We start from the raw sequence: 25,209 nt of genomic DNA, 5'->3' as shown, positions 1-25,209 counted from the left end.
CCCTCCTTCTCTACATGTCCCTGTCCCTATTCTCCCTCCCTCCTTCTCTACATGTCCCTGTCCCTATTCTCCCTCCTCCTTCTCTACATGTCCCTGTCCCTATTCTCCCTCCCTCCTTCTCTACATGTCCCTGTCCCTATTCTCCCTCCCTCCTTCTCTACATGTCCCTGTCCCTATTCTCCCTCCCTCCTTCTCTACATGTCCCTGTCCCTATTCTCCCTCCCTCCTTCTCTACATGTCCCTGTCCCTATTCTCCCTCCCTCCTTCTCTACATGTCCCTGTCCCTATTCTCCCTCCCTCCTTCTCTACATGTCCCTGTCCCTATTCTCCCTCCTTCCCCCCTTCTCTACATGTCCCTGTCCCTATTCTCCCTCCCTCCTTCTCTACATGTCCCTGTCCCTATTCTCCCTCCCTCCTTCTCTACATGTCCCTGTCCCTATTCTCCCTCCCTCCTTCTCTACATGTCCCTGTCCCTATTCTCCCCTCCCTCCTTCTCTACATGTCCCTGTCCCTATTCTCCCTCCTCCTTCTCTACATGTCCCTGTCCCTATTCTCCCTCCCTCCTTCTCTACATGTCCCTGTCCCTATTCTCCCTCCCTCCTTCTCTACATGTCCCTGTCCCTATTCTCCCTCCCTCCTTCTCTACATGTCCCTGTCCCTATTCTCCCTCCCCTTCCTTCTCTACATGTCCCTGTCCCTATTCTCCCTCCCTCCTTCTCTACATGTCCCTGTCCCTATTCCTCCTCCTCCTTCTCTACATGTCCCTGTCCCTATTCTCCCTCCCTCCTTCTCTACATGTCCCTGTCCCTATTCTCCCTCCTCCTTCTCTACATGTCCCTGTCCCTATTCTCCTCCCTCCTTCTCTACATGTCCCTGTCCCTATTCTCCCTCCCCTCCTTCTCTACATGTCCCTGTCCCTATTCTCCCTCCCTCCTTCTCTACATGTCCCTGTCCCTATTCTCCCTCCCTCCTTCTCTACATGTCCCTGTCCCTATTCTCCCTCCCTCCTTCTCTACATGTCCCTGTCCCTATTCTCCCTCCCTCCTTCTCTACATGTCCCTGTCCCTATTCTCCCTCCCTCCTTCTCTACATGTCCCTGTCCCTATTCTCTCCTCCCTCCTTCTCTACATGTCCCTGTCCCTATTCTCCTCCCTCCTTCTCTACATGTCCCTGTCCCTATTCTCCCTCCCTCCTTCTCTACATGTCCCTGTCCCTATTCTCCCTCCCTCCTTCTCTACATGTCCCTGTCCCTATTCTCCCTCCCTCCTTCTCTACATGTCCCTGTCCCTATTCTCCTCCCTCCTTCTCTACATGTCCCTGTCCCTATTCTCCCTCCCTCCTTCTCTACATGTCCCTGTCCCTATTCTCCCCCTCCCTCCTTCTCTACATGTCCCTGTCCCTATTCTCCCTCCCTCCTTCTCTACATGTCCCTGTCCCTATTCTCCCTCCCTCCTTCTCTACATGTCCCTGTCCCTATTCTCCTCTCCTCCTTCTCTACATGTCCCTGTCCCTATTCTCCCTCCTCCTTCTCTACATGTCCCTGTCCCTATTCTCCTCCCTCCTTCTCTACATGTCCCTGTCCCTATTCTCCTCCCTCCTTCTCTACATGTCCCTGTCCCTATTCTCCCTCCCTCCTTCTCTACATGTCCCTGTCCCTATTCTCCCTCCCTCCTTCTCTACATGTCCCTGTCCCTATTCTCCCTCCCTCCTTCTCTACATGTCCCTGTCCCTATTCTCCCTCCCTTCTTCTCTACATGTCCCTGTCCCTATTCTCCCTCCTTCCTCCTTCTCTACATGTCCCTGTCCCTATTCTCCCTCCCTCCTTCTCTACATGTCCCTGTCCCTATTCTCCCTCCCTCCTTCTCTACATGTCCCAGGCCATGCTCTCCCTCCCTCCTTATCTACATGTCCCTGTCCCTATTCTCCCTTCCTCCTTCTCTACATGTCCCTGTCCCTATTCTCCCTCCCTCCTTCTCTACATGTCCCTGTCCCTATTCTCCCTCCCTCCTTCTCTACATGACCCTGTCCCTATTCTCCCTCCCTCCTTCTCTACATGTCCCTGTCCCTATTCTCCCTCCCTCCTTCTCTACATGTCCCTGTCCCTATTCTCCTCCCTCCTTCTCTACATGTCCCTGTCCCTATTCTCCCTCCCTCCTTCTCTACATGTCCCTGTCCCTATTCTCCCTCCCTCCTTCTCTACATGTCCCTGTCCCTATTCTCCCTCCCTCCTTCTCTACATGTCCCTGTCCCTATTCTCCCTCTACATGTCCTGTCCCTATTCTCCCTCCCCTTCTCTACATGTCCCTGTCCCTATTCTCCCTCCTCTTCTCTACATGTCCCTGTCCCTATTCTCCCTCCCTCCTTCTCTACATGTCCCTGTCCCTATTCTCCCTCCCTCCTTCTCTACATGTCCCTGTCCCTATTCTCCCTCCTCCTTCTCTACATGTCCCTGTCCCTATTCTCCCTCCCTCCTTCTCTACATGTCCCTGTCCCTATTCTCCCTCCCCTCCTTCTCTACATGTCCCTGTCCCTATTCTCCCTCCCTCCTTCTCTACATGTCCCTGTCCCTATTCTCCCTCTCCCTCTACATGTCCCTGTCCCTATTCTCCTCCTCCTTCTCTACATGTCCCTGTCCCTATTCTCCCTCCTTCCCTCCTTCTCTACATGTCCCTGTCCCAGGCCATGTCCCTCCCTATTCTCCCTCCCTCCTTCTCTACATGTCCCTGTCCCTATTCTCCCTCCCTCCTTCTCTACATGTCCCTGTCCCTATTCTCCCTCCCTCCTTCTCTACATGTCCCTGTCCCTATTCTCCCTCCCTCCTTCTCTACATGTCCCAGGCCATGCTCTCCCTCCCTCCTTCTCTACATGTCCCTGTCCCTATTCTCCCTCCCTCCTTCTCTACATGTCCCTGTCCCTATTCTCCCTCCCTCCTTCTCTACATGTCCCTGTCCCTATTCTCCCTCCCTCCTTCTCTACATGACCCTGTCCCTATTCTCCCTCCCTCCTTCTCTACATGTCCCTGTCCCTATTCTCCCTCCCTCCTTCTCTACATGTCCCTGTCCCTATTCTCCCTCCCTCCTTCTCTACATGTCCCTGTCCCTATTCTCCCTCCCTCCTTCTCTACATGTCCCTGTCCCTATTCTCCCTCCCTTCTTCTCTACATGTCCCTGTCCCTATTCTCCCTCCTTCCCCCCTTCTCTACATGTCCCTGTCCCTATTCTCCCTCCCTCCTTCTCTACATGTCCCTGTCCCTATTCTCCCTCCTCCTTCTCTACATGTCCCTGTCCCTATTCTCCCTCTCCTCCTTCTCTACATGTCCCTGTCCCTATTCTCCCTCCCTCCTTCTCTACATGTCCCTGTCCCTATTCTCCCTCCCTCCTTCTCTACATGTCCCTGTCCCTATTCTCCCTCCCTCCTTCTCTACATGTCCCTGTCCCTATTCTCTCCCTCCTTCTCATGTCCCTGTCCCTATTCTCCCTCCCTCCTTCTCTACATGTCCCTGTCCCTATTCTCCTCCCTCCTTCTCTACATGTCCCTGTCCCTATTCTCCCTCCTCTACATGTCCCTGTCCCTATTCTCCCTCCTTCCTCCTTCTCTACATGTCCCTGTCCCTATTCTCCCTCCCTCCTTCTCTACATGTCCCTGTCCCTATTCTCCCTCCCTCCTTCTCTACATGTCCCTGTCCCTATTCTCCCTCCCTCCTTCTCTACATGTCCCTGTCCCTATTCTCCCTCCCCTCCTTCTCTACATGTCCCTGTCCCTATTCTCCCTCCCTCCTTCTCTACATGTCCCTGTCCCTATTCTCCCTCCCTCCTTCTCTACATGTCCCTGTCCCTATTCTCCCTCCCTCCTTCTCTACATGTCCCTGTCCCTATTCTCCCTCCCTCCTTCTCTACATGTCCCTGTCCCTATTCTCCTCCTCCTTCTCTACATGTCCCTGTCCCTATTCTCCCTCCCTCCTTCTCTACATGTCCCTGTCCCTATTCTCCCTCCCTCCTTCTCTACATGTCCCTGTCCCTATTCTCCCTCCCTCCTTCTCTACATGTCCCTGTCCCTATTCTCCTCCCTCCTTCTCTACATGTCCCTGTCCCTATTCTCCTCCCTCCTTCTCTACATGTCCCTGTCCCTATTCTCCCTCCCTCCTTCTCTACATGTCCCTGTCCCTATTCTCCCTCCCTCCTTCTCTACATGTCCCTGTCCCTATTCTCCCTCCCTCCTTCTCTACATGTCCCTGTCCCTATTCTCCCTCCCTCCTTCTCTACATGTCCCTGTCCCTATTCTCCTCCCTCCTTCTCTACATGTCCCTGTCCCTATTCTCCCTCCTCCTTCTCTACATGTCCCTGTCCCTATTCTCCCTCCCTCCTTCTCTACATGTCCCTGTCCCTATTCTCTCCTCCTCCTTCTCTACATGTCCCTGTCCCTATTCTCCCTCCCCTCCTTCTCTACATGTCCCTGTCCCTATTCTCCCTCCCTCCTTCTCTACATGTCCCTGTCCCTATTCTCCCTCCTTCTCTACATGTCCCTGTCCCTATTCTCCCTCCCTCCTTCTCTACATGTCCCTGTCCCTATTCTCCCTCCCTCCTTCTCTACATGTCCCTGTCCCTATTCTCCCTCCCTCCTTCTCTACATGTCCCTGTCCCTATTCTCCCTCCCTCCTTCTCTACATGTCCCTGTCCCTATTCTCCTCCCTCCTTCTCCATGTCCCTGTCCCTACATGTCCCTGTCCCTATTCTCCTCCCTCCTTCTCTACATGTCCCTGTCCCTATTCTCCCTCCCTCCTTCTCTACATGTCCCTGTCCTATTCTCCCTCCCTCCTTCTCTACATGTCCCTGTCCCTATTCTCCCTCCTCCTTCTCTACATGTCCCTGTCCTATTCTCCCTCCCTCCTTCTCTACATGTCCCTGTCCCTATTCTCCCTCCCTCCTTCTCTACATGTCCCTGTCCCTATTCTCCCTCCCTCCTTCTCTACATGTCCCTGTCCCTATTCTCCCTCCCTCCTTCTCTACATGTCCCTGTCCCTATTCTCCCTCCCTCCTTCTCTACATGTCCCTGTCCCTATTCTCTCCCTCCCTCCTTCTCTACATGTCCCTGTCCCTATTCTCCCTCCCTCCTTCTTCTCTACATGTCCCTGTCCCTATTCTCCCTCCCTCCTTCTCTACATGTCCCTGTCCCTATTCTCCCTCCCTCCTTCTCTACATGTCCCTGTCCCTATTCTCCCTCCTCCTTCTCTACATGTCCCTGTCCCTATTCTCCTCCCTCCTCCTTCTCTACATGTCCCTGTCCCTATTCTCCCTCCCTCCTTCTCTACATGTCCCTGTCCCTATTCTCCCTCCCTCCTTCTCTACATGTCCCTGTCCCTATTCTCCCTCCCTCCTTCTCTACATGTCCCTGTCCCTATTCTCCTTCCCTCCTTCTCTACATGTCCCTGTCCCTATTCTCCCTCCCTCCTTCTCTACATGTCCCTGTCCCTATTCTCCCTCCCTCCTTCTCTACATGTCCCTGTCCCTATTCTCCCTCCCTCCTTCCTCCTTCTCTACATGTCCCTGTCCCTATTCTCCCTCCCTCCTTCTCTACATGTCCCTGTCCCTATTCTCCCTCCCTCCTTCTCTACATGTCCCTGTCCCTATTCTCCTCCCTCCCTCCTTCTCTACATGTCCCTGTCCCTATTCTCCCTCCCTCCTTCTCTACATGTCCCTGTCCCTATTCTCCCTCCTCCTTCTCTACATGTCCCTGTCCCTATTCTCCCTCCCTCCTTCTCTACATGTCCCTGTCCCTATTCTCCCTCCCTCCTTCTCTACATGTCCCTGTCCCTATTCTCCCTCCCTCCTTCTCTACATGTCCCTGTCCCTATTCTCCCTCCCTCCTTCTCTACATGTCCCTGTCCCTATTCTCCCTCCCTCCTTCTCTACATGTCCCTGTCCCTATTCTCCCTCCCTCCTTCTCTACATGTCCCTGTCCCTATTCTCCCTCCTCCTTCTACATGTCCCTGTCCTATTCTCCCTCCTCCTTCTCTACATGTCCCTGTCCCTATTCTCCTCCCTCCTTCTCTACATGTCCCTGTCCCTATTCTCCCTCCCTCCTTCTCTACATGTCCCTGTCCCTATTCTCCTCCCTCCTTCTCTACATGTCCCTGTCCCTATTCTCCCTCCCTCCTTCTTCTACATGTCCCTGTCCCTATTCTCCCCTCCCTCCTTCTCTACATGTCCCTGTCCCTATTCTCCCTCCTCCTTCTCTACATGTCCCTGTCCCTATTCTCCCTCCCTCCTTCTCTACATGTCCCTGTCCCTATTCTCCCTCCCTCCTTCTCTACATGTCCCTGTCCCTATTCTCCCTCCCTCCTTCTCTACATGTCCCTGTCCCTATTCTCCCTCCCTCCTTCTCTACATGTCCCTGTCCCTATTCTCCCTCCCTCCTTCTCTACATGTCCCTGTCCCTATTCTCCCTCCCTCCTTCTCTACATGTCCCTGTCCCTATTCTCCCTCCCTCCTTCTCTACATGTCCCTGTCCCTATTCTCCTCCCTCCTTCTCTACATGTCCCTGTCCCTATTCTCCCTCCCTCCTTCTCTACATGTCCCTCCCTATTCTCCCTCCCTCCTTCTCTACATGTCCCTGTCCCTATTCTCCCTCCCTCCTTCCTCTACATGTCCCTGTCCCTATTCTCCCTCCCTCCTTCTCTACATGTCCCTGTCCCTATTCTCCCTCCCTCCTCCTCCTTCTCTACATGTCCCTGTCCCTATTCTCCTCTCCCTCCTTCTCTACATGTCCCTGTCCCTATTCCCCCTTCTCTACATGTCCCTGTCCCTATTCTCCCTCCCTCCTTCTCTACATGTCCCTGTCCTATTCTCCTCCCTCCTTCTCTACATGTCCCTGTCCCTATTCTCCCTCCCTCCTTCTCTACATGTCCCTGTCCCTATTCTCCCTCCCTCCTTCTCTACATGTCCCTGTCCCTATTCTCCTCCCTCCTTCTCTACATGTCCCTGTCCCTATTCTCCCTCCCTCCTTCTCTACATGTCCCTGTCCCTATTCTCCTCCCTCCTCTACATGTCCCTGTCCCTATTCTCCCTTCCTTCCTCTACATGTCCCTGTCCCTATTCTCCTCCCTCCCTCCTTCTCTACATGTCCCTGTCCCTATTCTCCCTCCCTCCTTCTCTACATGTCCCTGTCCCTATTCTCCCTCCCTCCTTCTCTACATGTCCCTGTCCCTATTCTCCCTCCTCCTTCTCTACATGTCCCTGTCCCTATTCTCCCTCCCTCCTTCTCTACATGTCCCTGTCCCTATTCTCCCTCCCTCCTTTCTCTACATGTCCCTGTCCCTATTCTCCCTCCCTCCTTCTCTACATGTCCCTGTCCTATTCTCCCTCCCTCCTTCTCTACATGTCCCTGTCCCTATTCTCCCTCCCTCCCTTCCTTCTCTACATGTCCCTGTCCCTATTCTCCCTCCTCCTTCTCTACATGTCCCTGTCCCTATTCTCCCTCCCTCCTTCTCTACATGTCCCTGTCCCTATTCTCCCTCCCTCCTTCTCTACATGTCCCTGTCCCTATTCTCCCTCCCTCCTTCTCTACATGTCCCTGTCCCTATTCTCCCTCCCTCCTTCTCTACATGTCCCTGTCCCTATTCTCCCTCCCTCCCTCCTTCTCTACATGTCCCTGTCCCTATTCTCCCTCCCTCCTTCTCTACATGTCCCTGTCCCTATTCTCCCTCCCTCCTTCTCTACATGTCCCTGTCCCTATTCTCCTCCCTCCTCTCTACATGTCCCTGTCCCTATTCTCCTCCTCCTTCTCTACATGTCCCTGTCCCTATTCTCCCTCCCTCCTTCTCTACATGTCCCTGTCCCTATTCTCCCTCCTTCTCTACATGTCCTCCCCTCCTCTCTCTCTACATGTCCCTGTCCCTATTCTCCCTCCCTCCTTCTCTACATGTCCCTGTCCCTATTCTCCCTCCCTCCTTCTCTACATGTCCCTGTCCCTATTCTCCCTCCCCTCCTTCTCTACATGTCCCTGTCCCTATTCTCCCTCCCTCCTTCTCTACATGTCCCTGTCCCTATTCTCCCTCCCTCCTTCTCTACATGTCCCTGTCCCTATTCTCCCTCCCTCCTTCTCTACATGTCCCTGTCCCTATTCTCCCCCTCCCTCCTTCTCTACATGTCCCTGTCCCTATTCTCCCTCCCTCCTTCTCTACATGTCCCTATTCTCCTCCCTATTCATGTCCCTCCCTCCTTCCCTCCTTCTCTACATGTCCCTGTCCTATTCTCCCTTCTTCTCTACATGTCCCTGTCCCTTCCCTCCCTCCTTCTCTACATGTCCCTGTCCCTATTCTCCCTCCTTCCCTTCTCTACATGTCCCTGTCCCTATTCTCCCTCCTCTCTACATGTCCCTCCTCTCTCTACATGTCCCTGTCCCTATTCTCCCTCCCTCCTTCTCTACATGTCCCTGTCCCTATTCTCCCTCCCTCCTTCTCTACATGTCCCTGTCCCTATTCTCCCCTCCCTCCTTCTCTACATGTCCCTGTCCCTATTCTCCCTCCCTCCTTCTCTACATGTCCCTGTCCCTATTCTCCCTCCCTCCTTCTCTACATGTCCCTGTCCCTATTCTCCTCCCTCCTTCTCTACATGTCCCTGTCCCTATTCTCCCTCCCTCCTTCTCTACATGTCCCTGTCCCTATTCTCCCTCCCTCCTCCTTCTCTACATGTCCCTGTCCCTATTCTCCCTCCTCCTTCTCTACATGTCCCTGTCCCTATTCTCCCTCCCTCCTTCTCTACATGTCCCTGTCCCTATTCTCTCCTTCCTCCTTCTCTACATGTCCCTGTCCCTATTCTCTCCTCCCTCCTTCTCTACATGTCCCTGTCCCTATTCTCCCTCCCTCCTTCTCTACATGTCCCTGTCCCTATTCTCCCTCCCTCCTTCTCTACATGTCCCTGTCCCTATTCTCCCTCCCTCCTTCTCTACATGTCCCTCTCCCTATTCTCCCTCCCTCCTTCTCTACATGTCCCTGTCCCTATTCTCCCTCCCCCTCCTTCTCTACATGTCCCTGTCCCTATTCTCCCTCCCTCCTTCTCTACATGTCCCTGTCCCTATTCTCCCTCCCTCCTTCTCTACATGTCCCTGTCCCTATTCTCCTCCCTCCTTCTCTACATGTCCCTGTCCCTATTCTCCCTCCCTCCTTCTCTACATGTCCCTGTCCCTATTCTCCCTCCCTCCTTCTCTACATGTCCCTGTCCCTATTCTCCCTCCCTCCCTCTACATGTCCCCTGTCCCTATTCTCCCTCCCTCCTTCTCTACATGTCCCTGTCCCTATTCTCCCTCCTCCTTCTCTACATGTCCCTGTCCCTATTCTCCCTCCCTCCTTCTCTACATGTCCCTGTCCCTATTCTCCTCCCTCCTTCTCTACATGTCCCTGTCCCTATTCTCCCTCCCTCCTTCTCTACATGTCCCTGTCCCTATTCTCCCTCCCTCCTTCTCTACATGTCCCTGTCCTATTCTCCCTCCCTCCTTCTCTACATGTCCCTGTCCCTATTCTCCTCCCTCCTTCTCTACATGTCCCTGTCCCTATTCTCCCTCCCTCCTTCTCTACATGTCCCTGTCCCTATTCTCTGTCCTATTCTCCTCCCTCCTTCTCTACATGTCCCTGTCCCTATTCTCCTCCCTCCTTCTCTACATGTCCCTGTCCCTATTCTCCTCCCTCCTTCTCTACATGTCCCTGTCCCTATTCTCCCTCCCTCCTTCTCTACATGTCCCTGTCCCTATTCTCCCTCCCTCCCTCCTTCTCTACATGTCCCTGTCCCTATTCTCCCTCCCTCCTTCTCTACATGTCCCTGTCCCTATTCTCCCTCCCTCCTTCTCTACATGTCCCTGTCCCTATTCTCCCTCCCTTCTTCTCTACATGTCCCTGTCCCTATTCTCCCTCCCTTCTTCTCTACATGTCCCTGTCCCTATTCTCCCTCCTTCCCCCCTTCTCTACATGTCCCTGTCCCTATTCTCCCTCCCTCCTTCTCTACATGTCCCTGCCCCTATTCTCCCTCCCTCCTTCTCTACATGTCCCTGCCCCTATTCTCCCTCCCTCCTTCTCTACATGTCCCTGTCCCTATTCTCCCTCCCTCCTTCTCTACATGTCCCTGTCCCTATTCTCCCTCCCTCCCTCCTTCTCTACATGTCCCTGTCCCTATTCTCCCTCCCTCCTTCTCTACATGTCCCTGTCCCTATTCTCCCTCCCTCCTTCTCTACATGTCCCTGTCCCTATTCTCCCTCCCTCCTTCTCTACATGTCCCTGTCCCTATTCTCCCTCCCTCCTTCTCTACATGTCCCTGTCCCTATTCTCCCTCCCTCCTTCTCTACATGTCCCTGTCCCTATTCTCCCTCCCTCCTTCTCTACATGTCCCTGTCCCTATTCTCCCTCCCTCCTTCTCTACATGTCCCTGTCCCTATTCTCCCTCCCTCCTTCTCTACATGTCCCTGTCCCTATTCTCCCTCCCCTCCTTCTCTACATGTCCCTGTCCCTATTCTCCCTCCCCCTCCTTCTCTACATGTCCCTGTCCCTATTCTCCCTCCCTCCTTCTCTACATGTCCCTGTCCCTATTCTCCCTCCCTCCTTCTCTCTACATGTCCCTGTCCCTATTCTCCCTCCCTCCTTCTCTACATGTCCCTGTCCCTATTCTCCTCCCTCCTTCTCTACATGTCCCTGTCCCTATTCTCCCTCCCTCCTTCTCTACATGTCCCTGTCCCTATTCTCCCTCCCTCCTTCTCTACATGTCCCTGTCCCTATTCTCCCTCCCTCCTTCTCTACATGTCCCTGTCCCTATTCTCCCTCCCTCCTTCTCTACATGTCCCTGTCCCTATTCTCCCTCCCTCCTTCTCTACATGTCCCTGTCCCTATTCTCCCTCCCTCCTTCTCTACATGTCCCTGTCCCTATTCTCCCTCCCTCCTTCTCTACATGTCCCTGTCCCTATTCTCCCTCCCTCCTTCTCTACATGTCCCTGTCCCTATTCTCCCTCCCTCCTTCTCTACATGTCCCTGTCCCTATTCTCCTCCCTCCTTCTCTACATGTCCCTGTCCCTATTCTCCCTCCCTCCTTCTCTACATGTCCCTGTCCCTATTCTCCCTCCCTCCTTCTCTACATGTCCCTGTCCCTATCCCTCTTCTCTACATGTCCCTGTCCCTATTCTCCTCCCTCCTCCTTCTCTACATGTCCCTGTCCCTATTCTCCCTCCCTCCTTCTCTACATGTCCCTGTCCCTATTCTCCCTCCCTCCTTCTCTACATGTCCCTGTCCCTATTCTCCCTCCCTCCTTCTCTACATGTCCCTGTCCCTATTCTCCTCCCTCCTTCTCTACATGTCCCTGTCCCTATTCTCCCCTCCCTCCTTCTCTACATGTCCCTGTCCCTATTCTCCCTCCTCCTCCTTCTCTACATGTCCCTGTCCCTATTCTCCCTCCCTCCTTCTCTACATGTCCCTGTCCCTATTCTCCCTCCCTCCTTCTCTACATGTCCCTGTCCCTATTCTCCCTCCCTCCTTCTCTACATGTCCCTGTCCCTATTCTCCCTCCCTCCTTCTCTACATGTCCCTGTCCCTATTCTCCTCCCTCCTTCTCTACATGTCCCTGTCCCTATTCTCCCTCCCTCCTTCTCTACATGACCCTGTCCCTATTCTCCCTCCCCCTATTCTCCTTCTCTACATGTCCCTGTCCCTATTCTCCCTCCCTCCTTCTCTACATGTCCCTGTCCCTATTCTCCCTCCCTCCTTCTCTACATGTCCCTGTCCCTATTCTCCCTCCCTCCTTCTCTACATGTCCCTGTCCCTATTCTCCCTCCCTCCTTCTCTACATGTCCCATGTCCCCTCCCTATTCTCCCTCCCCTTCTCTACATGTCCCTGTCCCTATTCTCCTCCCTCCTTCTCTACATGTCCCTGTCCCTATTCTCCCTCCCCCTCCTTCTCTACATGTCCCTGTCCCTATTCTCCCTCCCTCCTTCTCTACATGTCCCTGTCCCTATTCTCCCTCCCTCCTTCTCTACATGTCCCTGTCCCTATTCTCCCTCCCTCCTTCCTATTCCTCCTTCTCTACATGTCCCTGTCCCTATTCTCCCTGTCCTATTCCCCCTCCTCCTCTCTACATGTCCCTGTCCCTATTCTCCCTCCCTCCTTCTCTACATGACCCTGTCCCTATTCTCCCTCCCTCCTTCTCTACATGTCCCTGTCCCTATTCTCCCTCCCTCCTTCTCTACATGACCCTGTCCCTAATTCTCCCTCCCTCCTTCTCTACATGTCCCTGTCCCTATTCTCCCTCCCTCCTTCTCTACATGGCCCTGTCCCTATTCTCCCTCCCTCCTTCTCTACATGACCCTGTCCCTATTCTCCCTCCCTCCTTCTCTACATGTCCCTGTCCCTATTCTCCCTCCCTCCTTCTCTACATGACCCTGTCCCTATTCTCCCTCCCTCCTTCTCTACATGTCCCTGTCCCTATTCTCCCTCCCTCCTTCTCTACATGACCCTGTCCCTATTCTCCCTCCCTCCTTCTCTACATGACCCTGTCCCTATTCTCCCTCCCTCCTTCTCTACATGACCCTGTCCCTATTCTTCCTCCCAGTTCCAAACAGGACACCATTTCTGCAGACAGACACACAGACAGTCAGACATAGAAGGCCACTGAGTGGTCAGTCATTCATCCGTTGGCCAGAGTGCAACTCCACTTCCCGCTCCTCTCCTCGTAGACCTGCTATTAGCACACAGTCCAAACAGACAGACTAAACTAAGACGTAACACAGGGCTTTTACAGTCTGTTCTGTTTCCTCTGCCTCTTCTCTTTGTTGTTAACTTTTATTCTGGGTCAAGTTACCCGAACGATGAGTGTCCTTCACGGCAGGATGGCGCTCGCATGGCATGTAATGGCAGTAGGCGTGAGGAAAGATGGCGCTGGGGCTGATTCTCTCGCTCTCTCAAAACCGCCTCCTTTCACCCTCGGCAACGGTTTAAACTAGTTCCACTCCAAAGGTGCAATTTCTGACTAAATGGGTAATTACAGTAGACTGTCGAGTTCCACTGTGCCCACTTTGAACCAGGGCTAACACTTACATTCTTCAAATAGCTTCTCTGGCCTGCTATACAAAACATACTCACAGCTGTAATAAACAAGGAGGAGGGGGATGGAAAGAGAGTGTTAAAATGTTAAAAACATTCTAGATCACCACATGTCAGAGCAGAGAAGGAGAAGAGTAGTTACACAGGAGAGGTGGATGGTTATAAACGTTGAGCCCACAGGGGAGGGGAGGCCTGCCTGGAAGACAGAGAGGATAATGGGATTGCTCGTTAGAGCCACTGGGTGAGGCTGTGTGTGTGTGTGTGTGTGTGTGTGTCTCTTACCTGGGCAGTGAGCTGGGGTTTGATGTATGGATGTGTAGACATACGTGTGTGTGTCCATGTACTGTATGTGTGTGTGTCTCTTACCTGGGCAGTGAGCTGGGGTTTGATGTATGGATGTGTAGACATACGTGTGTGTGTCCATGTACTGTATGTGTGTGTATGTGAGCACATCTTACCTTGTCAGTGAGCTGTGGCTCAGTGGAGAGGCTCTGGACAGTAACCAGCACCTGTAACAGCTGTAGACTGACCGAGCAACAGTCCTTCTCACACACAGACAACAGAACATCCACACAGGACAGCAACTGGTCCAGATACACCGCCTGGGAGAGGGACGGAGAGGCAATTCTAATTCAGCCCTTTATTGGGTAAATATCATATATCACACAAACACATTTAAATATCAGCCCTCACACATTTACACCTGGAAAAGGAGAGACCGGGAGAGAGAGGGAGACGGAGATAGGGGAATGTGTAGATTGAGGTGGAGTGTGAGAAGGGGTGAGAGAGATGGGTACAGAGAGAGATAGGTACAGAGAGAAAGATAGGTACAGAGAGATAGGTACATAGAGAGAGAGATAGGTACAGAGAGAGGGAGTAAGAGAGAGAGATAGGTACAGAGAGAGGGAGTAAGAGAGAGAGATAGGTACAGAGAGAGGGAGTAAGAGAGAGATAGGTACAGAGAGAGGGAGTAAGAGAGAGATAGGTACAGAGAGAGAGAGAGATGGGTACAGAGAGAGAGAGAGATGGGTACAGAGAGAGAGATAGGTACAGAGAGAGAGAGAGAGGTACAGAGAGAGAGAGAGATAGGTACAGAGAGAGAGAGAGATATGTACAGAGAGAGAGAGAGATATGTACAGAGAGAGAGAGATAGGTACAGAGAGAGAGAGATAGGTACAGAGAGAGAGAGATATAGGTACATAGAGAGAGAGAGATAGGTACATAGAGAGAGAGATAGGTACAGAGAGAGAGAGATAGGTACAGAGAGAGGGAGTAAGAGAGAGAGATAGGTACAGAGAGAGGGAGTAAGAGAGAGAGACAGGTACAGAGAGAGGGAGTAAGAGAGAGAGATAGGTACAGAGAGAGGGAGTAAGAGAGAGAGATAGGTACAGAGAGAGGGAGTAAGAGAGAGAGATAGGTACAGAGAGAGAGACAGGTACAGAGAGAGGGAGTAAGAGAGAGAGATAGGTACAGAGAGGGAGTAAGAGAGAGAGATAGGTACAGAGAGAGGGAGTAAGAGAGAGAGATAGGTACAGAGAGAGGGAGTAAGAGAGAGAGAGATAGGTACAGAGAGAGAGATAGGTACAGAGAGAGGGAGTAAGAGAGAGACTGCAGTGCTAGTCTGATGGTGCATGAGAAGCCCCTGACCTCTGTTCCTCACTGTCATACTGTTAAATGAGGGAAAAGTCAATGGTGTGACCGCTCCCTTCACCACCAGCCTAGAAGCTAGATTTATTTTCTCTGAACTCTATCCGCCCTCTCCCCTCTATCCCTCCTTCTGTCTCCCTCGCTCACACTTCTCTCCATCTGCTCCCTCTCACCTCTCTCACGACACGCCATCCTCCCTTCCTCCCTCAGTTCTGACACTCTCTCTCTCGCTCTGTGTTTCTCTCTCTCTGTCTCCTCATCTCTCTCTCTGTCTCTCTCTCTCTGTGTCTCTCTCTCTCTGTGTCTCTCTCTGTCTCTCTCTCTCTGTGTCTCTCTCTCTGTAGGGTGAGCTCATGTTTAGACAAAAGGCCTTCCACTCGGACCAATTTCCATGCCATCACCGGGAGCACAGCCTTGTTTCCTGTTTTGCTGTGGCCTGTCATTAGAGAGGAGGGAGGGAGGGATGGGGAGGCAGCCTCCAGGTGTTTGCTTAGGGAGAGAGGGGGTGTATTAGGGAACGGAGAGAGATGGCCAAGAGTCTGTACGCACGCACGCACGCACACACACACACACACACCTCATCCCTCCCATTCTCCATAATGACAAAACGTCTGTTCAGTGCTCAAAGCAGGCACTAGGAGGAGCACAACACTGTCTTCCCCGAGCGGCCAGAGAGCGGCCAGAGAGAAGCCAGAGAGCAGAAAGACAGCGGCCAGAGAGCAGCCAGAGAGAATCCAGAGAGCGGAAAGAGCGACCAAAGAGCAGAAAGAGAGCGGCCAAAGAGAAGCCAGAGAGCTGTCAGAGAGTGGAAAGAGAGCGGAGAGAGCGGCCAGAGAGTGGAAAGAGAGCAGCCAGAGAGCGGAGAGAGCGGCCAGAGAGCGACCAGAGAGCAGAAAGAGAGCGGCCAGAGAGAAGCCAGAGAGCAGCCAGAGAGCAGAAAGAGAGCGGCCAGAGAGTGGAAAGAGAGCGGCCAGAGAGCGGAGAGAGTGGAAAGAGAGTGGAAAGAGAGCGGCCAGAGAGCGGAGAGAGCGGCCAGAGAGAAGCCAGAGAGCGGAAAGAGCGGCCAAAGAGCAGAAAGAGAGCGGCCAAAGAGCAGAAAGAGAGCGGCCAGAGAGAAGCCAGAGAGCAGAAAGAGAGCAGCCAAAGAGCGGCCAGAGAGCAGCCAGAGAGCAGAAAGCGAGCAGAAAGAGAGCAGAAAGAGAGCGGCCAGAGAAAAGCCAGAGAGAAGCCAGAGAGCAGCCAGAGAGCGGCCAGAGAGCGGCCAGAGAGAAGCCAGAGAGCAGCCAGAGAGCAGAAAGACAGCGGCCAGAGAGCAGCCAGAGAGAAGCCAGAGAGCGGAAAGAGCGGCCAAAGAGCAGAAAGAGAGCGGCCAAAGAGAAGCCAGAGAGCTGCCAGAGAGTGGAAAGAGAGCGGCCAGAGAGCGACCAGAGAGCAGCCAGAGAGAAGCCAGAGAGCGGCCAAAGAGCAGCCAGAGAGCGGCCAGAGAGCAGAGAGAGCGGCCAAAGAGCAGAGAGCGGCCAGAGAGCAGAAAGAGCGGCCAAAGAGCAGAAAGAAAGCGGCCAAAGAGAAGCCAGAGAGCTGCCAGAGAGTGGAAAGAGAGCGGAGAGAGCGGCCAGAGAGCAGCCAGAGAGCAGAAAGAGAGAGCAGCCAGAGAGCAGAAAGAGAGCGGCCAGAGAGAGAGCAGCCAGAGAGCAGCCAGAGAGCAGAAAGAGAGCAGCCAAAGAGCGGCCAGAGAGCAGAAAGAGAGCGGCCAGAGAGCAGAAAGAGAGCGGCCAAAGAGCAGAAAGAGAGCGGCCAAAGAGAAGCCAGAGAGCTGCCAGAGAGTGGAAAGAGAGCGGAGAGAGCGGCCAGAGAGCAGCCAGAGAGCAGAAAGAGAGCAGCCAAAGAGCGGCCAGAGAGCAGAAAGAGAGCGGCCAGAGAGCGGCCAGAGAGCAGCCAGAGAGCAGCCAGAGAGCGGCCAGAGAGCGGCCAGAGAGCGGCCAGAGAGAAGCCAGAGAGCAGCCAGAGAGCAGCCAGAGAGCAGAAAGAGAGTGGCCAGAGAGCAGCCAGAGAGCAGCCAGAGACCAGAAGCCAGAGAGCGGCCAGAGAGCAGCCAGAGAGAAGCCAGAGAGCAGAGCAGCCAGAGAGCAGCCAGAGAGAAGCCAGAGAGAAGCCAGAGAGCAGCCAGAGAGAAGCCAGAGAGCAGCCAGAGAGAAGCCAGAGAGCAGCCAGAGAGCAGCATGCCACTTCAGTGGGAAGGAAAAGAGATCAAAGCATAAATAAATAAGATGGAAGAGCAGTGAGTCTATGACAGGACTGGAGAGGAGAGACTAGAGGGTCAGGACTTCCAGGGCTGGAGAGGAGAGACTAGAGACTATTCTAAAAGAAAGTGAGCATAGAGGATAACCTCTGCTTCCTTTGTCCCCCTGTCTGGCCTGGGCTTCCCTGGGCCTCCCCCTCACCTCTCTGGGCTTCAATGGGCCTCCCCCTCACCTCTCTGGGCTTCCCCCTCCCCTCTCTGGGCTCCCCTGGGGCTTCCCCCTCCCCTCTCTGGGCCTCCCCCTCACCTCTCTGGGCTTCCCTGGGGCCTCCCCCTCACCTCTCTTGGCTTCCCTAAGGCCTCCCCCTCACCTCTCTGGGCTTCCCTGGGCCTCCCCCTCACCCCTCTGGGCTTGTGACTCAGTTTTCCCCTCCTGTGTGCTTACTCACCCCCCCTGTAGAGTGTGGACGTGCTCACAGTGGGTGGTGAGGATACTCTCTAGTTATTGTATTTCTGTGGGGATCCCCCTCTTTACAGCTCTGCAGCTCACTATCATGGGAATAGAGCAGAGAGAATGTGGAGGTTTCACTCTGTTCTGGTCTGGTCTGGCCTGGCCTGTTCTGTCTGTTCTGCTCTGCTGTGGTCTGTTCTCTGCTGAGTTCTGTTCTCTGCTGAGTTCTGTTCTCTGCTGTGGTCTGTTCTCTGCTGTGGTCTGTTCTCTGCTGTGGTCTGTTCTGTTCTGTTCTCTGCTGTGGTCTGTTCTGTTCTGTTCTCTGCTGTGGTCTGGTCTGTTCTCTGCTGTGGTCTGTTCTGTTCTCTGCTGTAGTCTGTTCTGTTCTGGTCTGTTCTGTTCTCTGCTGTGGTCTGTTCTGGTCTGTTCTCTGCTGTGGTCTGTTCTCTGCTGTGGTCTGTTCTGTTCTCTGCTGTGGTCTGTTCTGTTCTCTGCTGTGGTCTGGTCTGTTCTCTGTTGTGGTCTGCTGTGATCTGGTCTGGTCTGTTCTCTGTTCTGGTTTGTTGTGGTCTGTTCTGTTCTGGTCTGCCACAACACCCCTAGGGAGGCAGCCCAGGATGCTGTAGCGAGACACCACCAGACGTTTAACATTGTAACACACAGACAGACAGTGACATCAAAACAGCCATCAGTAGGTGTGGGAGAGGAGAGGTAAAAGTGGCTTAGTGGATATAATCATGTGTTAGACACACCTGGAGCCTGACTGGTGCTGTGCCAGTGCACACGCCACAGGGCCTCGTAACACCGTGTGTGTCTGACACAAATGCACACTGACATACTGAGGTAGTTGGGGATTCATTACCACCCCCCCACAACTTCTGCCGGTGTCATGGCAACAGGGAAACAGATACACCCCTGGAGCTCAGACCCGGTTGTGTCAGTCCACAGGTGAGGTGTCAGCCACGGGCACGGGTACGGTAAGCCCAACCCACCACCGCACTCCTCCTTTCTTTCCTCTCTTTCAACAGCGAGATGAGCAGGCCACAGCTGTCAGCGGCCATGACATCAGACAGAGGAAACATGTCAGAGTGGGTTTGTGTTTTCTGAGAGACAGTAATATGGCCGACATGGCGTCACCACGTCACACCAAGGACAGCCACTCCCAAGTCTCTCGGCAGCATTTGCACAGAAGACAAGATAGAAAACAGAGCCCCCTCTCCTCCACTCCTCTGGCTCAGCACTTTGCCAGTGTCTTGCTGTGTCTGTTAACCACGTGGTTGTAAACACTCCTTCCCTTCACCTTTCTCTCTCCCGCTCTCTCATCTGCCTGTTTGCTTTAGCTCCGCAAATGTGAGACTAGCGCCGCAGCCACGGCAACACCACAATGGCCCTCAGCTGTAGAGTGAGAGCGTGTCTCTATTATGTACTAATAGCTTCATGTCTGTGGGTGTGTGTGTTTTATGGTATGTCCTATAATTACAAGTGCAACTTGTACGACACGGAAGCTTAACTAACCAACACTCCTTTCAACTCCTCTCTGCCACAGTGAAGTCATTGTGAGTGCCAAGGACAATATCAGTGTCCACATCTTCAAGGGGCTCCACCACTCTCTCTCTCTCTCTCTCTCTGCTGACCAGCGTGGTGACTTTGAAGATTATTTTTTTTACTGCTTTTTGGTCCAAGTCAAACCTCTCACTCTCTTGCACAAAACTCTCTAATGTTGGAAGGATCAAAAACACAACTTTTGAAGTTTATTTTAAAAAGCATAGCATCTGAGTCTGCAATTGAACTATTATTTTTTAACTCTACTTTATCTTAGCACCACCGCTGCCCAATGTGCTCATTTGACATTTTCCCCTTACATGTCTAAAAACCAACGAGCTAAACTGATATGAAAAACAGACAGTTAGTCCAACAAGCATGATCACTGTGGCTGCTGGCTAACCTTCACACCATCTGTGTGATGACTGGGTCTCTGAAGTTCATGTCAGAGTATTTGATCATTTTTATTTAACCTTCATTTTTTCACAGGTTTTTCTCATAGAGGTAACATCTACTTTTCAAGGGAGACCTGGTCCGACAGCTGCAAGAGGAACAACGTTTCACAAAAAACTACTTACATACACAACATTGAACAAAACTATACACACATACAGTACAACAATGACATATTACGTAGAGAAACACAAAATGTCATAACTAAAAAACAGCGGTCCTAAAGACAATTACTCTCTTCCATGATATTTATAATCGATCAAGTGTTTAAACTGCACCAACGTTTTAGATTGGTAAAGAACCTGAGAGCTGCATGATATACTGAATCAAGTGCTCTCAAGGGAGAGGCCTGCAAACACTACTGGCCAACAGTTTTACAACACCTACTCATTCAAGGGTTTTTCTTTATTTTGACTATTTTCTATTGTAGAATAATAGTGAAGACATCAAAACTATGAAATAACACATGGAATCATGTAGTAACCAAAAAAGTGTTAAACAAACAGATTCTTCAAAGAGCCAGCCTTTGCCTTGATGACAGCTTTGCACACTCTTGGCATTCTCTCAACCAGCTTCATGAGGTAGTCACCTGGAATGTATTTCAATTAACAGGTGTGCCTTCTAAAAAAAGTTCATTTGTGGAATTTCTTTCCTTCGTAATGCGTTTGAGCCAATCAGTTGTGTTGTGACAAGGTAGGGGGTATACAGAAGACAGCACTAATTGGTAAAAGACCAAGAGCTCAAATAAGCAAAGAGAAAAGACAGTCCATCATTACTTTAAGACATGAAGGTCAGTCAACATGGAACATTTCAAGAACTTTGAAGTTTGTTCAAGTGCAGTCACAAAAACCTTCAAGCGCTATGATGAAACTGGCTCTCGTGAGGACCACCGCATGAATGGAAAACCCAGAGTTACCTCTGCTGCAGAGGATAAGTTCATTAGAGTTACCAGCCTCAGAAATGCTTCACAGAGTTCAAGTAACAGACACATCTCAGCTAGAGGTCGACCGATTATGATTTTTCAATACCGATACCGATTATTGGAGGACCAAAAAAAGCCGATACCAATTAATAGACCGATTTTTATTTATATTTGTAATAATGACAATTACAACAATACAGAATGAACACTGAACCCTTCTATTTTAACTTAATATAATACATCAATAAAATCTATTTAGTCTCAAATAAATAATGAAACATGTTCAATTTGGTTTAAATAATGCAAAAACACAGTGTTGGAGAAGAAAGTAAAAGTGCAATATGTGCCATGTAAAAAAGCTGATGTTTAAGTTCTTTGCTCAGAACATATGAAAGCTGGAGGTTCAATATTCCCAGTTAAGAAGTTTTAGGTTGTAGTTATTATAGGAATTATGACGCGTCAACTATTTCTCTCTATACCATTTGTATTTCATATACCTTTGACTATTGGATGTTCTTATAGGCACCATAGTATTGCCAGCCTAATCTCGGGGGTTGATAGGCTTGAAGTCATAAACAGCGCTGTGCTTCAAGCATTGCTAAGAGCTGCTGGCAAACGCAGTAAAGTTTGAATGAATGCTTACGAGCCTGCTGCTGCCTACCACCGCTCAGTCAGACTGCTCTATCAAATATCAAATCATAGACTTAATTATAATAAACACACAGAAATACGAGCCTTTGGTCATTAATATGGTTAAATCTGAAACTTTCATTTCGAAAACAAAACGTTTATTCATTCAGTGAAATACGGAACCATTCCGTATTTTATCGAACGGGTGGCAACCCTAAGTCTAAATGTTGCTGTTACATTGCACAACCTTCAATGTTATGTCATAATTATGTACAGTCTTTGTGAGGAAGAAACCCAGTTCGCAACGAGCCAGGCAGCCCAAACTGTTGCATATACCCCGACTCTGCTTGCACTGAACGCAAGAGAAGTGACACCCTTTCCCTAGTTAAAATAAATGCATGTTAACAGTCAATATTAACTAAATATGCAGGTTTAAAAATATATACTTCCGTGTATTAATGTTTATGTTTATTGTTAGGTACATTTGTGCAACGAATGTGCTTTTTTCACAAATGCGCTTTTGTTAAATCATCACCCGTTTGGTGAAGTAGGCTGTGATTGGATGATAAATTAACAGGCACCGCATCGATTATATGCAACGCAGGACAAGCTAGATAAACTAGTAATATCATCAACCATGTATAGTTAACTAGTGACTATGTTAAGATTGCTTTTTATAAGATAAGTTTAATGCTAGCTAGCAACTTACCGTGGCTCATTGCAGCCACAAGGTCCTTTTGATGCTGCACTTGCGTAACAGGTGGCCACTCAGTCTCCTCGTGGAGGGAAATGTAAAACCGGCATCCAGAAAGGCTGATTACCGATTGTTATGAAAACTTGAAATTGGCCCAAATTAATCATGCCGATTAATCGGTCGACCTCTAATCTCAACATCAACTGTTCAGAGGAGACTGCGTGAATCAGGCCTTCATGGTTGAATTCCTGCAAAGAAACCACTACTAAAGGACACCAATAATAAGAAGAGACTTGCTTGGGCCAAGAAACACGAGCAATGAACATTAGACCGTGAAAATCTGTCCTCTGGTCTGATGAGCAAACTACCTGCCCTCCAGGACACCTACACCACCCGATGTCACAGGAAGGCCAAAAAGATCATCAAGGACAACAACCACCCGAGCCACTGCCTGTTCACCCTGCTATCATCCAGAAGGTGAGGTCAGTACAGGTGCATCAGAGCTGGGACAGAGAGATAGAAGCTGTTTTTCAATATCAAGGTTGTTAAACAGCCACCACTAGCACAGAGGCAGCTGCCTACCTATAGACTTGATATCATTGGCCACTTTAATAAATGGAACACTAGTCACTTTAATAATGCCACTTTAAGAATGTTTACATATCTCGCATTACTCATCTCATATGTACTGTTATCCTTCACTATCTATTGCATCTTAGCTGCTCTGTCACTGCTCATCTATATATTTTATACTTAAATATTCTCATCCCATTCCTTTACTAGATTGTGTGTATTAGGTTTAGTTGTGGAGTTGTTAGATATGACCTGTTAGATACTGCTGCACTGTCGGATCTAGAAGCACAAGCATTTTGCTAGACTCGCGACTGCTAACCATGTATGTGACCAATAACATTTGATTTGACACACCTCCAGGCTGTGTAAGGGCTATTTGACCAAGAAGGAGAGTGATGGAGTGCTGCATCAGATGATCTAGCCTCCACAATCACCCAACCTCAACCCGATTGAGATGGTTTGGGATGAGTTGGACCGCAGAGTGAAGAAAAAGCAGCCAACAAGTGCTCAGCATATGTGGGAACTCCTTCAAGACTTTTGGAAAAGCATTCCAGGTGAAGCTGGTTGACTTAGAAGAATCTCAAATATAAATATATTTTGATTTGTTTAACACTTTTTTGGTTACTACATGATTCCATATGTGTTATTTCATAGTTTTGATGTCTTCCCTATTATTCTGCAATATAGAAAATAGTAAAAATAAAGAAAAATCCTTGAATGAGTAGGTGTCCAAACTTTTGACAGGTACTGTACATCGTACCAGCTCCTGCCTGGCCTTCAGAGGAAAAACAAGCCGTATGCCGGTAATAAAACCCTATTTTCAGCTTGAGCTTCCTTATCAAGTTCTCCACATGAACAGTGAAGCTCAGCTTGTCATCCACCCACACTCCCAACTATTTGTACACTTTGACTTTCTCTATAGTATGTTCATCCAATGTATGTGTGACTGTATGGGAGTGTGTCTGCCTGTCGGTGTCTGCCTGTCGGTGTCTGCCTGTCGGTGTCTGCCTGTCGGTGTCTGCCTGTCGGTGTCTGCTTACACTTACTTGCATGCTTGGTGTGTGTTTGTGTGTATGTCTGCCAACCTGTCTTTCTGTCTGTCTGTTCTGCTCTGTCCGTCTTTGTGACTGTCTGCCTACCTGTCTATCTGTGTCTGTCTGTCCACTCCGCTCTGCTCTGGGTCTGCACTGCTCCGTGTGTGTGTGTGTGTGTGTGTGTGTGTGTGTGTGTGTGTGTGTGGTGTGTGTTTGTGTGTATGTCTGCCAACCTGTCTTTCTGTCTGTCTGTTCTGCTCTGTCCGTCTTTCTGTCTGTCTGTTCTGCTCTGTCCGTCTTTCTGACTGTCTGCCTACCTGTCTATCTGTGTCTGTCTGTCCACTCTGCTCTGGGTCTGCTCTGGGTCTGCTCTGCTCTGTGTGTGTGTGTGTGTGCTTGGTGTGTGTCTACAGGAACGCAGATGCTCCTCTCCCTTCTCCCTCTTGTTATTTACAGCCCAATGGTGGCCTGCCTGGCCCTCTCTGGTTTGGCCCTGCTCTGTGTGTGTGTGTGTGCTTGGTGTGTGTCTACAGGAACCCAGATGCTCCTCTCCCTTCTCCCTCTTGTTATGTACAGCCCAATGGTGGCCTGCCTGGCCCTCTCTGGTTTGGCCCTGCTCTGCTCTGTGTGTGTGTGTGTGTCTACAGGAACGCAGATGCTCCTCTCCCTTCTCCCTCTTGTTATGTACAGCCCAATGGTGGCCTGCCTGGCCCTCTCTGGTTTGGCCCTGCTCTGCTCTGTGTGTGTGTGTGTGTGTGTGTGTGCTTGGTGTGTGTCTACAGGAACGCAGATGCTCCTCTCCCTTCTCCCTCTTGTTATGTACAGCCCAATGGTGGCCTGCCTGGCCCTCTCTGGTTTGGCCCTGCTCTGTTGTCTGGCCTGGTTGTTTTCAAAGAATACTGCAGGTGTGTCGGTCTGTCCTGGTAACCCTGCTCTTTAAAAGGGGAATTTCACAATTGTTCAACTTTATATTCATCATCTCCAGCACCACCCCAACATCAACATCTGTGAAAATGGTGTGTTTCTATATTTTGTAGTAAAAAAAGATCGAGGAAGATAAGTGTTTCCAATGACATCATCGGTGTGCACCTTGTGATTTTAACCAATTATGAGTAGGCATTGCCACTAATTGTCTACCAATTTGTTGATGATGTCATTGGAAACACTTATGTTCCTCTATTTTTTTTAACTAAAAAACATAGAAACGCGCCATTTTCACATCTGCTGACGTTGAGGAGGTGCTGGAGATGATGAATATGAAGTTGACATTTTTTCAAATGTCCCTTTAGCTACCCAGCCAGGACTGTACTGCTGACCCTGCTCTTTACATACCCAGCCAGCACTGTACTGCTGACCCTGCTCTTTACATACCCAGCCAGCACTGTGCTGCTGACCCTGCTCTTTACATACCCAGCCAGCACTGTACTGTTGACCCTGCTCTTTACATACCCAGCCAGCACTGTACTGCTGACCCTGCTCTTTACATACCCAGCCAGCACTGTACTGCTGACCCTGCTCTTTACATACCCAGCCAGCACTGTACTGCTGACCCTGCTCTTTACATACCCAGCCAGCACTGTGACTGCTGACCCTGTACTGCTGACCCTTACATACCCAGCCAGCACTGTACTGCTGACCCTGCTCTTTACATACCCAGCCAGCACTGTACTGCTGACCCTGCTCTTTACATACCCAGCCAGCACTGTACTGCTGACCCTGCTCTTTACATACCCAGCCAGCACTGTACTGCTGACCCTGCTCTTTACATACCCAGCCAGCACTGTACTGCTGACCCTGCTCTTTACATACCCAGCCAGCACTGTACTGCTGACCCTGCACTTTACATACCCAGCCAGCACTGTACTGCTGACCCTGCTCTTTACATACCCAGCCAGCACTGTACTGCTGACCCTGCTCTTTACATACCCAGCCAGCACTGTACTGCTGACCCTGC

The 25,209-nt window shown here is 50.9% G+C and overlaps 1 protein-coding gene across 1 annotated transcript in view; it reads right to left on the bottom strand.

Annotated features, from left to right (window-relative positions):
* The window catches only part of LOC115115834 (dynein axonemal assembly factor 5), an 81,847-nt gene that overhangs the window by 36,746 nt on the left and 19,892 nt on the right, over positions 1–25,209 (bottom strand). Inside the window, exon 7 of the mRNA XM_065010580.1 lies at positions 13,529–13,672. Coding sequence (XP_064866652.1) covers positions 13,529–13,672 — 144 coding nt within the window. The remainder of the gene's footprint in view (positions 1–13,528; positions 13,673–25,209) is intronic.

The sequence above is a fragment of the Oncorhynchus nerka genome, linkage group LG26, assembly GCF_034236695.1.
Source record: "Oncorhynchus nerka isolate Pitt River linkage group LG26, Oner_Uvic_2.0, whole genome shotgun sequence".
NCBI lineage: Eukaryota > Metazoa > Chordata > Actinopteri > Salmoniformes > Salmonidae > Oncorhynchus > Oncorhynchus nerka.
The sequence above is the reverse complement of the archived record's forward strand: the minus strand, read 5'-3'. Positions and strand labels throughout refer to the sequence as shown.